General features: G+C 42.2%; 1 protein-coding gene across 1 annotated transcript; it reads right to left on the bottom strand.

The window, feature by feature from the left end:
* Nucleotides 1-1,411: 1,411 nt before the first annotated feature.
* Nucleotides 1,412-4,397, bottom strand: LOC119598734 (nascent polypeptide-associated complex subunit alpha, muscle-specific form-like). The gene is made up of 4 exons (XM_037948518.1): nt 4,381-4,397; nt 4,158-4,228; nt 2,479-3,868; nt 1,412-1,418 (listed from the first exon to the last, which is right to left on the bottom strand). Exons 1-4 carry the CDS (start codon nt 4,395-4,397, stop codon nt 1,412-1,414), a joined length of 1,485 nt encoding a protein of 494 aa, XP_037804446.1.
* Nucleotides 4,398-17,500: the final 13,103 nt, after the last annotated feature.

The following is a 17,500-nucleotide window of genomic DNA, read 5'->3' as shown; positions in this document are numbered from 1 at the left end:
AAATGTCACTTAACAAGTCCTCTAAAGTTATTAAATTCTTACTTTTAATTTCCTCGCCTTCGTTTTTAAATCAATATACAATTAAATATTTCAAAAACACCGTGGCTGAACAGAAATAATTAATCTATTAATCTGAGGAAAGAATGATAAACACACTGATTTCCCTCGTGACGTGCGTGTCTGAATATAATAAATTCATGGGAAGCTTCTAGTTCATAAATATCAAAACACATTATTCACTTATTCACTTATCTACTTCATTATCTATTTATTCATCAGTCAATAATCTCAAGTGAAGCAATTCCTCTCTCTGACGTCACCACGTTTTCTATCAATCAAGAACCAAGCAGGCATCGAATGGAGTTTCTCCCCTGCTTACTGTTTATAATTACGAAGTAAATAGGAAGGAAGCTCAAAAGAAGAAGAAGAAGAAGAAGAAGAAGAAGAAGAAGAAGAAGAAGAAGAAGGAGGCTCAAAAGAAGAAGAAGAAGAAGAAGAAGAAGAAGAAGAAGAAGAAGAAGAAGAAGAAGAAGAAGAAGGCTCAAAACAGAAGAAGAAGAAGAACAAGAACAAGAAGAAGAAGATGAAGGAGGCTCAAAAGAAGAAGAAGAAGAAGAAGATGATGAAGGAGGCTCAAAAGAAGAAGAAGAAGAAGAAGATGAAGAAGAAGAAGAAGAAGAAGAAGAAGAAGAAGAAGGTGAAAGAACAAGAAGAAGAACAAGAAGAAGAAGGTGAAGAAGAAGAAGAAGAAGAAGGTGAAGAAAAAGAAGAAGAAGAAGAAGAAGAAGAAGAAGAAGGAGAAGGAGGAGGAGGAGGGGGAGGAGGAGGAGGAGGAGGAGGAGGAGGAGGAGGAGGAGGAGGAGGAGGAGGAGGAGGAGGAGGAGGAGGAGGAGGAGGAGGAGGAGGAGGAGAAGAAGAAGAAGGTGAAGCAGAAAAAGAAGAAGAAGAAGAAGAAGAAGAAGAAGAAGAAGGTGAAGAAGAAGAAGAAGAAGAAGAAGAAGAAGAAGAAGGTGAAGAAGAAGAAGAAGAAGAAGATGAAGAAGAAGGTGAAGAAGAAGAAGATGAAGAAGAGAGACAAAAACGAAGAAAAAGAAGAAGGAGAAAACGAAGAAGAAGAAAAAAAACGTGATCCTTATACTAGTACCTATCCGTAAAAAGCAAAATGTGCAATATAAGTGGGTTACTCATCATACCGAGGGATTAAAGTGACCATGTTTATATGTTTTAAGTCATAAACCCCCTTTTTTCATTCTGATCAGATTTCAGCTGATAATTACGGATTGTAATAAGAGTAATCATGTGAATTCTAATTTGATAATCATTAAAGCCAAGGTTTACAAAGACACTTTTACTGTCATATTAACGTTGTTATTCCATGCACGCTTTATATTAATTTTCTCAAGTGAAGGATTTAAGAGCTAAAAATATAAGAAATATAAGATATTGAGAAGAATTTGGCAATCTTTCCAATTACCTTCATTTTGTAATTTTATCAAAATTATAAGGAATATAAGGAATATCTAATCCAATTCACAAACTCGTATTAAAAAAAATCTCTCGTCCTTTGATGACTGAAGTATTCATGGATCTGAGCTATATTAGCGTTATACATTATGCATTTTTATCTATGAGCATTTGAATAAGATTAATGTAGCACTTGTGCCGTTCATATGAATATTGCATATTTGTATATTTTAGGATTTCCACGGTGTATTTCAAACAAACAAACGAATAAATAAATAAACACACACACGCACACGCACGCACGCACGCACACACACACACACATACAAACACACACAAACACACACACACATACAAACACACACACACACGAATGGAGCGTGTGTGCGTGATCCAGAATAACTTGAAAATGCAATAGAGGATTTAAAAAAAAATCAAATCCTTCTAAATGAGCGATTTCTCTTCTTCCTCCCTCGAAAGATTACTTACAAGGATTACCTACAAGTATTATATGCAAGTTCCTACCTACCCCCTACCAATCCCTTGCTCGTTGAGGGGGGGGGGGAGCTTAGGAGATTGAGGCCCAAAGTAGGGGATCGGCCCTGCCCTGGACCGCTGCCCTCGCCTTTACTAACTTCGCATGGTCTTTCCTTCTCCTCCTTCTCTCCTCTTCCTTCTCTTCTTCATTCCCTTCTTCCATCCACTTATCCTAACCGCTAACTCATTCTTACCCTTTTCGCCACAACATTTTAACAGAGTGCCATGTGGCCTTTGATTTCATTTGCTTTAGCCAAGTGCCACTGATCTTCTACTTACCTACCTAACTATAAGAACTATTTACTTGGACTACCCACAAGGACTACCTAAAACGACTACTTGCAAGGACTAACTGTGAGGACTACTGGCAAGGCTTCCTGCAAGGGCTACTAACAGAACTACTAACAGGGACTACCAACTACGAGGCACAAAAGCAAACTGCGCGTATTAACAGATACTTGAACATGGAACACCTACCGCTGCATGGCCCGAGGCCGAGCTGGAGGGCAGGAAGCCGTCGAGGGCGGCGCCCGCCCCCCCGACGGCGCTGCTGGGGGCGGCGGGAGCGAGGGCGGGGCAGTGGGCGGAGGCTTCGGGGCGAGCACGGAGGAGACGAGCGGGTAGCTCCTCGAGGGCGAGACCTGGGTCAGGGACGCCGAGGAGGACACGGGCACGAGGGGCACGCCCGCCTTCAGGAGCGAGGCCAGGTATGAGGACGAGGACACGGGCTGTGGGGACATGATGCTCGGCGCGGCCTCCGCCGGCGGCTGCAGCGTGCCCCGCCCCGAGGCCGCGCTGGAGGTCGCGCTGGAGGCCACGCTGGAGGCGGCGCTGGAGGCGGCGCTGGAGGCCGCGCCCTGCCCCGACGACGTGGGCGCGAACACCAGGTAATACTTGAGCGGCTCCGCGCCCTTGGGGCTCGCTTCGGCGTCGCTGGCGGCGCTCGAGGACGACGGCAGCCCGAAGGAGGCGGGGATCAGCACCATCGTGTGCTTGGCCTTCGCCGCGTCGGGAGCGTCGCCGGAGGCCGGGGCAGGGGCGCCGGCGGAGGGCGCGGCCGCGTTTGTACTGGCGGGGGGCGCGGGGGCCAAGGGCGGGGCCGCCGGCTGGAGGAACGACCTGTGGAGCTGGCGCTGGATGGTGCCGGGAGTGGCGGCCGCCGGGGCCTCGTCCGCGGCGCCCTTCGGCTGCGACGCCGGCGGGACCCACGTCTTGCTGGTGGACACCCTCAGGAGCGGCGGCACCGGGGCGGCCGCTGCGCTGGCGGGCGGCTCCGGGCTGCCGGGGGCGGGAACCGAGGGCGGGGGCGCCGCGCCCGGCGGGCCGCCCGCCTGGGCCACGAACACCTGGTGGTGGGCGCCCTGGCCCGCGCCCCCGTCGGTCGGCTCCGCGGGCGCCGCCGGGGGGCCGCCCGCCTGCGAGACGGCCTTCCACAGCTTCCCCGAGCGCTTGAGGATCGACGGCACGGTCATCTTGCGAGGCTTGGCCGGCGGGGGAGCGGCCTCCGCGGGGCGCCTCTCCGGCCCCGTCCACAGGCCGGTCGAGGTCCAGAGGCCGCCGGCCGGCCTCGGGGGCGACGCGGCGGGCGAGGCCTTCGGCGGGCTCGCCTTCGCCGCCTCCGCCTGCTTGCCCGGCGCCGCAGGAGGGGAGAGAACGGCAGCAGCTGCAGGAGCGGGAGGCAGAGGAGGAAGAGGGGAAAACGAAGTGGGAAGAACGAGAGGACACGAAGGGACGGAGGAAGGAAGTGACGACGACGGACGAGGACGAGACGCCTCCTTCGCCGCCTTCGCCTGGGGGGTCCCGCCGGCGTCGCCCTGCCGCTCCTGCCTTCCCTCCGGCGGACTCGGCGCCTTGCTCTCGAGGGCCTCTGCGGGGGAAACGCCAGGGGTCAGTGACGCTGCACGAGGGCGCCGGAAAACATCACAGCTTACTTACAACACTTACTTACATTCATTTACAGCTTACTTACATTTATTCCGTGTAATTCAAACGTCAACTTATGACCTGCGTGTGAACAGACTGTGTAATGATGACTGAGATAAAATACTAGTTTGTAAAGACAATACATATAATCTTTCCTAACAGTAATTTCTCATTCAAAAAGAACAAAAAGATAATATATGTCCTCAGTGCACTCGATGTATTAAATAACATACTGCAAGCATGCAATGGAATTCTGTCACCAAAGGGGATTACAACCACGTTAATTATGGAAGCAATAAAAGTACTGAAAGCAACACAGACCGAAAAGGAATATAACACATGCAACACAAACCATTTCCACGTCAAAAAAAAAAAAAAAAATCACGTTCAAAAAGAGAGGTAATATATACATTAAAAAAAAAACGAACACGGACACGCACACACGCCAATCCATACCCCAGAAACCCAACCATTTCCGAACATTTCCCTAAAACATGACGTAACGACAGTCTCATTCAATAACCCCCCCCCCACCCACCCACCCTGCCACCTTACTATGAATTTTCGTACATGTATCAATTTCCTCCACCCCCCCATCCCCATAAAAAAAAATCCACTAATATCACCAAAAATCATTATCATCACCATTACGATCAGTGCGGCGGGCCATTAATACCGCCCCGAGCACTGGAAAACGACCCTTAGCTCCCGTATCCGCTAGGGCAATAGTCGAGCGTCGCGCATGGAATATTCTGGAGGCGTCTCGCCCTGCTATTTCGTCCAGAGTTAAAAGGAAATGAAACCCGGGATGTGTACTCGCCTCCAGTCGCCTTCCGCTTTCATGCCGTTGCTTCTGCTGGTTTACTGGTTGCGCTGTCGACGAGCGTGCGGGGCTCGAGTGGGCTGAGTGGGTGGGTGAGGGTGAGAGGGTGAGAGGGTGAGTGGGTGGGTGGGTGGGTGTGGGTGTGGGTGTGGGTGTGGGTGTGGGTGTGGGTGAGAGAGAGAGAGAGAGAGAGAGAGAGAGAGAGAGAGAGAGAGAGAGAGAGAGAGAGAGAGAGAGAGAGAGAGAGAGAGAGAAAGTGTGTGTGTGTGTGTGTGTGTGTGTGTGTGTGTGTGTGTGTGTGTGTGTGTGTGTGTGTGTGTGTGTGTGTGTGTGTGTGCGCGCGCACGCGTGTGCGTACGCGCATTTGTGAGTGCGTATGTGCACATGTATGTGCACATACCCAACCTCCTCTCCGTACATCCACTTACACCCTTACCCCCTCACCCCCCCCTTACACGACGAAATACCCCCCCTCCCCCCCGCCCCTCCCGTCCGTCCGTGCCCCTAGACGGCCGCCCATCCGCTCCTCCTCCCGCAGCCGCGTCGCCGTCTCCCGGAGGCCTTCCCTCGGCGCCCTCGCCCTCAACCGCCTCAGGGTCGGCGCCCCCGCCCTCCAGCAGCTCCAGGGGAAGGATCGATGGATAGTCCGTGGCTTCCCTGGCTGGATATATATATACCTTTATCCTACATACTCATACATAGCGGGCTAATGGCCTCGCAAACTTTCTTTAATATCTGTAGTTTCAGTCACTTTCCTTAGTCTTTTTATCTTTTTTTTTATTCTAGCCTTTAGATTATACACACACACACACACACATTATATATATATATATATATATATATATATATATATATATATATATATATATATATATATATATATACATATATATATATATACATATATATATATATATATGTATATATATGTATATATATGTATGTATATGTATGTATGTGTTTATATATATATATATATATATATATATATATAAGCGTCTGAGCGAAGATATTTGAAAGGTCTTGAAACGCGGACACAATTTCTCCATTTTTCTTATTTCCTTTTTTTTTATATATAACTTTTGGCTCGTTTAACGACATCGCTTCTGTTTTCGTTACCTCTGCGCTGCTTCATGCGAGAGCAGAAAGGCTTTCAAATTTCAGCTTATTCTTTCCTTTCAGGCATTTTTTCCCTTCCGAAGCTGCCCCTTTTCTGTTCTTCCCCCCCCCCCCCCTCATGCCAATAATTCTTACTCCATGGACACCAATGGCAGGGTGTGTTTAACGTAATCTATCTATCTATCTACCACATGGATACCAATGGCAGTGTGTACTTAGCATAATCAACCAACAGTCAATCTATCTATCTATTTATCTACCTATCTATCACATGAACACCAATGACAGTATGTATTTGGCATAATCAATCAATCAGTCAATCTATCAGTCAATCAATCAATCAATCTATCTATCTACCTATCTATCTATCCACACATACCCCCAAAACACACCATCTCTTCTCCCCCACCCCCCTCTGACGCTTAGAAATTCCAAGCCCCTCTTTGGAAACGCCAGACTAATAATTTATAGTCAAACAAATTACGAAAAAGAAAAAAAGAAAAAGGTATAAGCTTACATAATTACAAAAAAAAAAAAAAAAAAAAAAAAAAAAAAAACTAATAACATAGGGCGACGCCCCCCCCCCCCCCGACCTTTCCACTTGTATAAATATTGCCCCTGGGATGCCATTACATCATCAAATATATCACGGGGCCAAGCTTATGAAAAATGAACGAAGTCTACAGCGAACAAAAACACCATATGTGTGAGGTTATGCATATGTGAGCTGATGGGTAAGTGGATTTGTAAGTAGATTGATAAGTAGATCGGTAAGTAAGTGGATTAGTAAGTAGACTGGTAAGTAGATGGGTAAGTGGATTGGAAAGTAAGTAGACGGTAAGTGGGTTAATAAATAAGTAGATGGGTAAGTAGATTAGTAAGTATGTAAGTGTGTATGTATCCCGGTTCTTGTTTTAGTAACTTTTGTGTGAAAAAAATGTTATAAGGAGAGAAAGGGGGGAAGCAGGTGGAGAAAAAAAGTCATTATTCATAATTAAAAATAAAAGTTTTAAAACTACAAAATGTATACACAATAACGCGGAGTTTAGGAGAGGCGCAACGTAGTGGTTACACCTTAATCATGTTGAAAGAAGAAGAAAAAAAAATCCCCAAAGTTTTTACCACAACGCGAAAAAAGCCGCCATTATTACTATATTTAAAAGTATATATATATAATAATAATATCGATAAGAAAAAAAAAAGAAAAAAGAAAAAAACAGCGGATGGAGCAAGGCAAGCTTCTGGCGCAGTGTGGTTGAGCCTTAATACTGAAAAGAGGTTATGAAGTTTTACGACATGCGAGTATTGAGGTTAAAGCTACAGTGGCCATTGAGTGGAAACCCCCAGCTGTACAGGGGTTCCAGAATAACGATATATATATTCTTTTTTGAGGGGGGGGGGAGGGGGCAATCTGAACGAGGGTTTCACGAGCCCTCGCGCTGTTCTGGAAGGAGAAGGAAAAGGAAGAACTCGGGAGATTATGTGTACGAAGAGGCGAGAGAGAGAGAGAGAGAGAGAGAGAGAGAGAGAGAGAGAGAGAGAGAGAGAGAGAGAGAGAGAGAGAGAGAGAGAGAGAGAGAGAGAGAGTCTGAATGTGGTTCGTTATCAAAAACAGACTTCGTGAGATCTTAAGTTGAAGAACAGATACTTTAAGTCTATTCAAGTGCTTCGAGATTTAAAACGACCTTTACTTAACGGCTAAAGAACTGAATATCGGAGATCGAATTGATGAACACGTGAAGAACACTTGCAGAACACCCGATGGTTCTAGCAAGTGAAATTGAAGAACACGAGCATCAGTTATTTAAGTAAATAACTTTAAAATGTCATCAAAATGTAAGTAAATAAGCTCAAATGTCATCAAAATGTAAGTAAATAACCTTAAATGTCATCAAAATGTAAGTAAATAAGCTCAAATGTCATCAAAATGTAAGTAAATAACCTTAAATATAATTAAAAACCCAAAACAGGCTTCTGGTTTTAGTGTGAACGGCTGCAGTTTTCGTAAGACGCGATTCCCAAGTTAAAAACGAAAAAAAGAACGAAAAAAAAAAAATACTGTAAGTTTAAGGTGAAGTTTTGAGTTCAGGATGAAAGACTCCGGTGTTAAAATATGTGTGAGAGAAGGAAAGCGAAAGAAGAAGAGAAAGACGAAGAAGAAAAAGGATGAGAAGTGTAAAGGAAAATAAAACTGATCGAGGTTAGGTGAAAACAGACCGTGGGGGAAAAAATCGGGACCTTTGGCTTTTATCCCCTTAAATCACCTCAAAAACCCTAAATTGTACATCAGCCGCGAGCCACAACATCCCAGAACTCGAAACCAAAAGCCAGACGGAACCTTCCAGAACCCTGAAGGCTTGCTCACCGGCCCCGAAGTTCTCGAAGCTTCCATCAGCGAGACGGCGCCGGCGGAAAATTCCATCCGGCACACATTTCTGTTCGGGTGTCTCAAATCTGAGGGGAAAATGTCACTGGTTTTCTCTCTCTCTCTCTCTCTCTCTCTCTCTCTCTCTCTCTCTCTCTCTCTCTCTCTCTCTCTCTCTCTCTCAATCTCTCTCTTCTCTCTCTCCTTAGAAGGGCGAATAACCAAAGCTCCTCAAGTAAATTTACTCCCGTTTTCGACCCTCGTTCAGTGCTGCAGAGAATCGGGTGGAGTGCTCCGTTGCAAAGGGCCTGTGTATCACGGGGTAGGTACGAAGCCACATATGCACAAAGAAAATATATATAAAAAAAGAACAAGGGAAGGGAAATGGGTAAAAGAGAGAAAAGAGAGTGAGAAATGAAGGAAACCCTTGAACACCAGGGCTTTTGAAGCAGACATTCGAGGACCCGAAGCTGTTGAGGCGAAGTTGGAAGCGTGCAAGAGCGAACAAAGCCTGCACCCCCCTTACCCCCAATGACGTCACAGAGTGGAGGTGGGTTTCAATTACGAGAAAACCGGCAGCTATCTGGCGGGGGTAATCTCCTCTCATGCAATTTTATTTACTTTTATTGCATCTTCTTGGCTGAGTTATCTATTCGGGGATTTCATAAAACACGTGAAGCTATTTTGTCTCCTCTCCCTTTCAGCTGACCGAGAGCTAGCGTCGCCTGTCCACCACGCAGTAGTAATGAGGCCAGGGAATTAAACCAGCAGGAAACAGAGAGAAATGTTGGTGTGTGCAGTCTGGTGGCCCTGAGCTTCCCTGGCGACCAGATCGTGATCGAAACCATGTGGGGGTATTCGTTTCATTAAGAATTTGTGACCGGCGGCCGAAACAGGTCGAAGCGGAGGTCGAAACTGCGAAACGGGTCGACGTCTCGTCATCCCCTCGACCATAAACACGTTTTTCTTCCCCAAAAGACTGCGGACGACCCCCTTCCCTTTCCAAAGGCGACGCGCCCGAACCCCACTGGCAAGCGACGATGAATTCTGAAAAGCAATCCGGGTCCGGGAGCGTTCGTTCAGGAGGCCCCGTTTTCACAGGCCTTCGTCCGCGACTCGCGGGGCTTCGGACGCGCGCTTCGCTCACAACTCGTGCCAAATTTAGAAGGAAGTTTCTCCCCCTCCGCGAGTCCCACGAGAACGCGCAACCGACAGGCAACCAAATGGTGGCCGTTCGGAAGGGGAGGGGAGAGGGAGAGAGAGAAGGAAGGGGAAAGGACCAGGAAGGGGAAGGGAGGGGCAAAAATACGAAAAAAAGTAATTGCTCTCCCACTCATCACTTCTCCAATTAAAAAGAGATTACAAGAGAAATAAAGCCCCGACGGAGGAGGCTTCACAAAGAGAGGAGCAAAGAGAGGCATGCTCGAGAAAGAGAAAGAGAGAAAGGAAATGAACGAGCGAGCGAGCGAGAGAGGGAGGGAGCGAAGTGGATTGAACAACCAATAGTATCGGGGGAATGGTCTCCCCCCCCCCCCACACTCCTTCCCCTCCCAAGCTGTGCCTCCAATGCGAGAGCCTTTCCCCCTCCCTGCCCTGCCCCTGCCGACCCCACCCTGCTTCCCCTGCGGCGCCCCAAGGTCACCGCACGCTCTCAGCCACTGCAGAAGGTCCGAGAGAAGGAACGTGCCTTAGTATTTCGAGTTTTGTTGCCTTGTACAAGGACCCGCAAATATACACCCAAATATTTCGGTTCACGGAAGGAAAAATGTGGAAGAAATAGCGAGGAAATGATTTATGGCCCACTTTGAAGAAAGGGAGATAAAATTTAATAGCTGGATGTGAAAATTCGCCTCGAAGATAAAGGTATTTCATTTCTTTATTTTAGGCATTTCAGCGCAATTCCTGCATTGCTCAATGAAACAAAACAAATGAAAAAGAATTCCCACAATGATCAATATGCAAAAATAAATAAAGTGAGGTATAATAACACCAAAGGAAACGATCAATGAAAATCAAACTAAGGGTCCTGAAATTATGTTCTTAAAATCCCTCTAATTTACAAGAGGATCAAAAAACAAAACAAACATTATAAACAAATAAAACCAGGAAAATGTACAAATGCATGTATATTTATGAAATTTATGTCAAATTGATAACATTAAAGTAAAAAAGAAAAAAAAAAATCGCAAGGAAAACCATTGCCAACTTATCAAAATCGCTACTATACTTTAACTGAAGAAAACAATAGAAAAATAAACAAATTAAGAACACAAAGACATAAAGGAAGTGAATACTATGTTATTAAAATAATCACCTCATACTTTAAATTAATGTCAGATGATGTACTTGTACAAAAATAAGTCAGCTGACTGAATCACAAAATAATCGAAAATGCAAAGCGCCTTCAACTGCCAGATTCAACGTTCTATTTCACTTTCTCAAACATAATAAAAACTAAAACAAAATAAAATCACGCAAGTAGAAATTTCCTTGAATATACAATACAGATAAACACTCATTTAACCCAAAACTAAGATTGAAAAAATTATCTGGAGTATCAGCAGGGTCCCAACAAGGCCCTCCATTGAAAACGACCCCAAAATACAGTCCATTACAAAGATCAAAAGCTAGAAACCCACAGGGAGAATCTGGACTCAATTACACAGAAGTATGAAAACACCACAATTACATACTGAATTACTGAAAAAAAAATTTGATACATTTGAGACACAAATAAGGAGAAAATACTTATTGACTTTCTCCTTTACATTGACCCAAACATGGCTAAAACACTTTTAAAAATCTCCAAATCAACTAATTTTCTATAAAAATAAATGCTGATAATGTTCAGAAATATATCTAATCACTTCAATAAGAATTTCAATTATTACTTGCATCATGTCAGCAAAATTAATCCCAAAATCTAGCTAAAAGTAAAAATGGTTCCATTTTTTAGGCCCTAAAATTTTGGGACCTACTGCTTCAATGATAAATGACCACAGAGAGTCCAAATACAGACAGTTGACTAATTTCCAGTCCAGCAGTTAATTACAATCTATCAAGAGCTAAAACTGTGTGGATACAAGTAGATTCATATAATTACTAAATAAAAAAAAATATATAAAATACCTAAATATAACTCACTTCGTACTGTCTTACTGCTTAGCTTCCACGAGAGAATACAGGGTGATAAAGCTCTAAAATTGACCCCATCAATCATTCCCTAAGACGGGGCTCCAAAAACCGGGTCCTACTCTACTGTCTACACAACTCAAGACCTCAAAAATGAGGACCAAAACTCTAAAATCCTTAAAATCAGACACAAACGGGCCCAGAATTTTGATCCCCCTCTGTGGTGTGCAAAAACTTTCCAAATTCCATGTAGACCGGTGTTCACGCAAATAGATTTGGTTGAAAATAAGATCTTCAGTAACCTATATCTCTGGAGGATTTACAAAAAACAAACAAACAAAATCTTGACAATAATTCATTAGTCAAATCTCAAAACTTCAGAATCCATTACTATGTTCCAAAATCTGGCCCCTAAAAACATTACTGACAATTTGAGCAGTCTTTTAAAAGTAGTTGCATGGAACAATGTCTCATAACACAAGTGTTTCCATTATCTGAACCTACCAATTAGAACTAATAGTCATACAGACCTTCAGACATCATCCCCCATTTCAGCATTACCTTTAAAAAACAGAATTTTTGTTGGCCAGTTTTACCAATATTTACTTCCTACATAAAATCCCTCTACGGAAATCAAGAGGGGAAAATGCCTTAAAAACTGATTTCCTAGGCCACAGCCAGTTCTCATTTCACGAATCAGGCCCCCTAAAATGACTAAATCCAACTACCTAGCCTAGAACTGATTTTAACCTTGGCAACAGGGTTTAATCAGTCCCCAAATTGACTAAACACTAAACTCTTTAAACCATATCCATGTATAGTATGTCTGATGCTCAATTTATAAAACCAGAAAAAAAAAAATCTCAGAGAAAAGACACTAACCATACTTAAAAGACTAACCCAATTAATCAGACCTAAATATCTACTCCATTAATCAAAGTTATATAAAAATGGCCCCAAATTACTCTATGAAATCTGCTCCATTCTCCCCCAAAAAAGATACCAATCAGTAGTCACCAAAGTAAACAACATGCACTGACAACTGCAAAGTAAACCACAAAAACACTTGTTTACTAAAGCAATATTGGCTAAAATGTTTGAATATTTTATTTGGTCCTTTTTAAACAGACCTGGCTTATTAATTAAGAGAAAAGAGCTACAAACTGATTTAGTCAAACGAAAGCTAATTATTTTATCTTTTGCACTAGACATACAAAATTACAAACCTGGACCCAAAATTTGGGGTCAAAACTTATTTGCACAATGAATAATGATAATATATATATATATATATATATATATATATATATATATATATCTGTGTGTGTGTGTTCCAAACTGTAACTGTACTAGCAGTGTTTTACTAACCTCCTACTTTTTGGTCTAATATTCTTTTCATCCACATTCAGATGGAGTTACTTTAAGCCCAAATAAGGGATTTGTTCAAACTGGGCCCAATATTTCTGTCCATGAAAATTTAGCCCTATAACTGACACATCTATGCAATATCAAGCTCAAAGGAGATTTTACTGACTCCCTCATCCACTGTCAATATGACATGCATTAAGAGACAATGATATTAATCCGTCTAAATAACTGTCTCCATACAATCCACCCCCAAGACTTTCAAAGTCCTCTGGATAATTATTTCATTACATATTTAAGAAAAAATAACAAAGCCCTTCATAAAAGTGTCCCCAAATAACAAACCCTAAAATCGCCTTTTTTCATAAAGATGGTAATGAGGAGTATCTAAGATCTCTCTAAACGTGGTCTAATGTAGAATCCATGTACGGCTCAAATTATTTCACTTGTCTAGAGATGGCCCAAATCATCACTCCTTTTCCTTCTGTATAAGGTCAGATACAGGTCACGACAAATCTAGGACTGGATAAAATACTGGATACTTTTTTACTTGAAGCCCCAATCATGCTGAGTTCCCTCAATATTTAATCTTGGGTGGGTCAATTAATTTCTCCTTAAACAAAATTCAGATCACATCTAGTTACCAAGTATGAACCAAATGATCTTCTGTCCAAATTGGGCCCAATTTTAAAAATTTTGTGTTTTTGCCCAGATGTAGCCAAAAAAACACTTTTTTAAACACCATATGAAGACAAAATACTACTTCCTAACCACAGGAGACCAAATAAAATTCTCAAAAATTATTTTAAATAGAAATCTAGCTTTCCCACTAAAAATCCTCCTGAATGGAGAGAGAGAGAGAGAGAGAGAGAGAGAGAGAGAGAGAGAGAGAGAGAGAGAGAGAGAGAGAGAGAGAGAGAGAGAGAGAGACTTGATCAAAATGGGGACACTGTTACTGAAGAGAATACAGTGCAAAAGCTCACTTCACAAAGCAGGCTTCAAACACTCCCCTTCCATACAGTATACCCAGGACTCTTAACAAGCAACACTCAGACGAAGCCAATGAGACCCAATTGAAATTCAAATAAGGGATGCTCAATGAAGCACAATTGGCCAAGATGAAGCACAAATCAACACCAATGACTAAACAAGGGCCCATTAACCTAATATACCTCATTGAGAGTCAACTAACTCCAAGTGGCTAAACAAGGTACAAGGTCAAGAGACAAAATGATACTTCTCTCGTGTGATGTGAAAGGGCCGTCCGCAAGGAAAGCAAACAAAGCTGAAATAGGTCTTAAATTAATTTACAAGACCTATGGTACCAAAAAATTGAGACCCATGGTACAAAAAATGACTCGGTGCACCAAAAATGAGACCGATAATACCGAAAATGACATATGGTACCATAGAAATGAGACTCATGGTAACAAAAATTCTCACTGTAGTAAAAATGAAAATCAATGTACCAAAAAATTAGACCCTAGGTGTACCAAAATTGAAACCTATGGTACGAAAAACGAAAAAAAATTGACGTTCTCAAAAACAAGACCCACAGTACTAAAACAAGACTGATTAAAAAATCAGTCATGGTTCCAAAAATGAGACCCATGTGCCAAAAATGATTCATGGTCCCAAAAATGAGACCCATGGTACTAAAATTGGAACTGATGGTTCCAATAAAGACCCACGATAAAAAAAAATTAAACTCATCATACCAAAAAATGATACAGCAAATGAGACCATAAGCCAAAAATAGTTCGTGGCAAATAAAATGAGACCCACGGTACCAGAAACGAGACCAATGGGGTAAAAAAAATCGATGGTACCCAAAAAAAACAACAAAATAGAAGGGTCGAGTACAAATCAGTACAATTAAGGCCCAAAGATGACACCCAAATGCCAAAAATGAGACCCAAGGTACCAAAAACGAGAGCCATACCTACCAATGAGACCCATGGTACCAAAAACTAGAGCCAAACCCACCAAAAAATGAGACCCATGGTACCAAAAGGGAGACCCATGGTACCTTAAGAAAAAGGATGGCAGAAGGGCTGAGTTTCAAACCAATTAAATTAAGTAACAAAATGAGACCCCTGGTTCCAAAAATGAAACCCACGGTACTAAAAACGAGACATGTGCAAATAATTACTATTACCAAAATAAGACCCACAGTACTAAAAACGAAACCCATGTGCCAAAAATTACTCATGGAACCAAAAAGACGAGATCCGTGGTACCAAAAATGAGACCCATGAGTCAAAAAATATTCAGGGTACAAAGAATCAAACAAGGCCCATGGTACCAAAAATAAGCCCAAAATTAATCATATTACAAAAACGAGATCTATGGTACCAAAAACTGAAACCCATGACTTATGGTACTAAAAACGAGACCCATGGTACTAAAAATGAGACCCATGTGTTAAAAATGACTCATGGTACCAAAAAACGAGACCCATGGTACCAAAAATGAGATCCATGTGCCAAAAATGACTTATGGTACCAAAAAGCGAGACCCATGTGGTAAAAATGACTCATGGTGCCAAAAATGAGACCCACGTGCCAAAAAACGAGAACCATGGAACCAAAAATGAGACCCATGTGCTAAAAACGAGTCATGGAATCAAAAACGAGACCCACAGTACAAAAAACTGAGACCTAAGTGCTAAAAATGACTCATGGTATAAAAAATGAGACCCATGGACCAAAAGACGAGACCAACGGTACCAAAAATGAAGCCCATGCTGCCAAAAACGAATGGATTAGCTGATATAAGGGCTGACTATCAAACAACACCTGAGGGCAAATTATATGAAATGGATAAAAAAGTCAAACTGATCTCGATCCAAATGGGGCCAAAATAAAAGTAACCAAAGGAGACCAAAACACTCCGAAATTACGAAATGCAGCTCAAATGATCTAAAAAAAAAAAATCTAAGAGGGCCAAATAATCTGAAATGACTACACAAAAGCCAAATAAAGTGACATGACCATATTGATCCCACATAAACTGAAATGACCAAATGAGGCCCAAGTAATAAAATAAAATGACCGAATATAGCATTATAAATCCAAGTAACTAACTAAGGTCCACGTGAACTTGATAACACCAGGTCCAAATAAACCGAAAAGGTCCAAATTTAGCCCAAATAAACTCAGATAAGGCCCAATCGAAGAGGAATCGACCCAGAGTCCCAAACGAAGCCCAAATAAACGGAAACCATTGAACGAGAACCAAATGGAACTGATATGAACCAATGTAACCTAACTTGAAATCATAAAAGGAAGCCCAATTAACTCCAATGGCTGAATAAGACCCCAAAACAGGCTAAAATTACCAAACGAAGAACAGGTAAACCCAAACATCCTTTTATACAACGTCCACGAGCAATTTGGATTAATCATAACAAGGACGGTAATGTAGGTGAGTAAATAAACATGACTCGAAAAACGAGAACACCCAAAGCATACAAAGATAGTCCAATCAATCCAGTTCATATATGCATATATGCCAACTGTTTGACAAGGCGTTCAAATAAAGATATTCTCTTGCTAAAGCCAATCTGAATGTCTAGAATACATTTTTTTTACCTTAAACGTACTAGGATTGCAGGTTTGGGTTAACTTAAATATACTCAGACAAAAATTGAACGTGTATGTACACAAGACACATACATGCAAACTTACGTAAATTCATACAGACCCACACACAACTACACACACACACACACACACACACACACACACACACAGAGAGAGAGAGAGAGAGAAACCTTGAAATAATAACAAACCTGTATCCATAAATGCAACATAAAACCAAATTAGATTCTATTGCTGGCACTAACCTATGAATTATATAGACTGCAAGAGAAATTTCGCAACGGAGCGGCGCGCTGAATTTATGGTCCCTCGCCATGAAATTTTAATGGAGTCATTCGTATAGCAATATACTTTAATTATACTTGTGAAATAAATCCGGGGGGACAGAAGACCATTCTGTCGATAGTTTCAGAACTTCCATTACTGAAACGATAACGCATTTGTGTTTGGAAGAAAATGGCGGTGAATATAACAAAGTGAGATAAGTACGTTCATTATTTTTGGAAAAATGATGTAAAATAGCATACGATATATTTACTTGTATGAGCAGCACGAAGTTTAAACAGCAATAACAATAAATACTTCAAATGCATCTAAAAGCAACTACCTTGGAATCCCCGCATATAAAATATCCACGAAAGGCTTTTTTCCGGACAAAAGACTGTTCACAAGCGCACTGCCGGCCTTTGGATCACGAGCCAAATTAAACCCTGCAATATATCAATCACTAGCTTCCTAATGCATCTAACTTGCAATATCAACAAAACGAAAAGGGACACAGAAGAGACAGACGATATAAAAGAGAAATACATATAAAGAAGTGCTGATACACGACTTCCATTGCGTCTAACGGTAACGGTATATGAAGAAGGATGACAGGCGAGATATATATATATATATATATATATATATATATATATATATATATATATATATATATATATATATATATATATATATATATATACATACATACATTTATAAAGAAACATGCATATACTTGGCTGAAATACGGGGCTAGTGTGTGGGTGTTATATATTTTTATATTCGCTTCCACTTGCTGCTCGTTAGCTGTTGGCTCTCGGCCAAGGAGCGTTAGGGTGGAGACACGCTCTCTGTATATGCTATTCCTGTCACACGATTCATATATTCTCCACACATTTCGATACA

Source organism: Penaeus monodon, chromosome 41 (assembly GCF_015228065.2).
Source record: "Penaeus monodon isolate SGIC_2016 chromosome 41, NSTDA_Pmon_1, whole genome shotgun sequence".
In the NCBI taxonomy this organism is placed as follows: domain Eukaryota; kingdom Metazoa; phylum Arthropoda; class Malacostraca; order Decapoda; family Penaeidae; genus Penaeus; species Penaeus monodon.
Note: the sequence above shows the minus strand (reverse complement) of the source record. Positions and strands in the feature narration are given on the sequence as shown.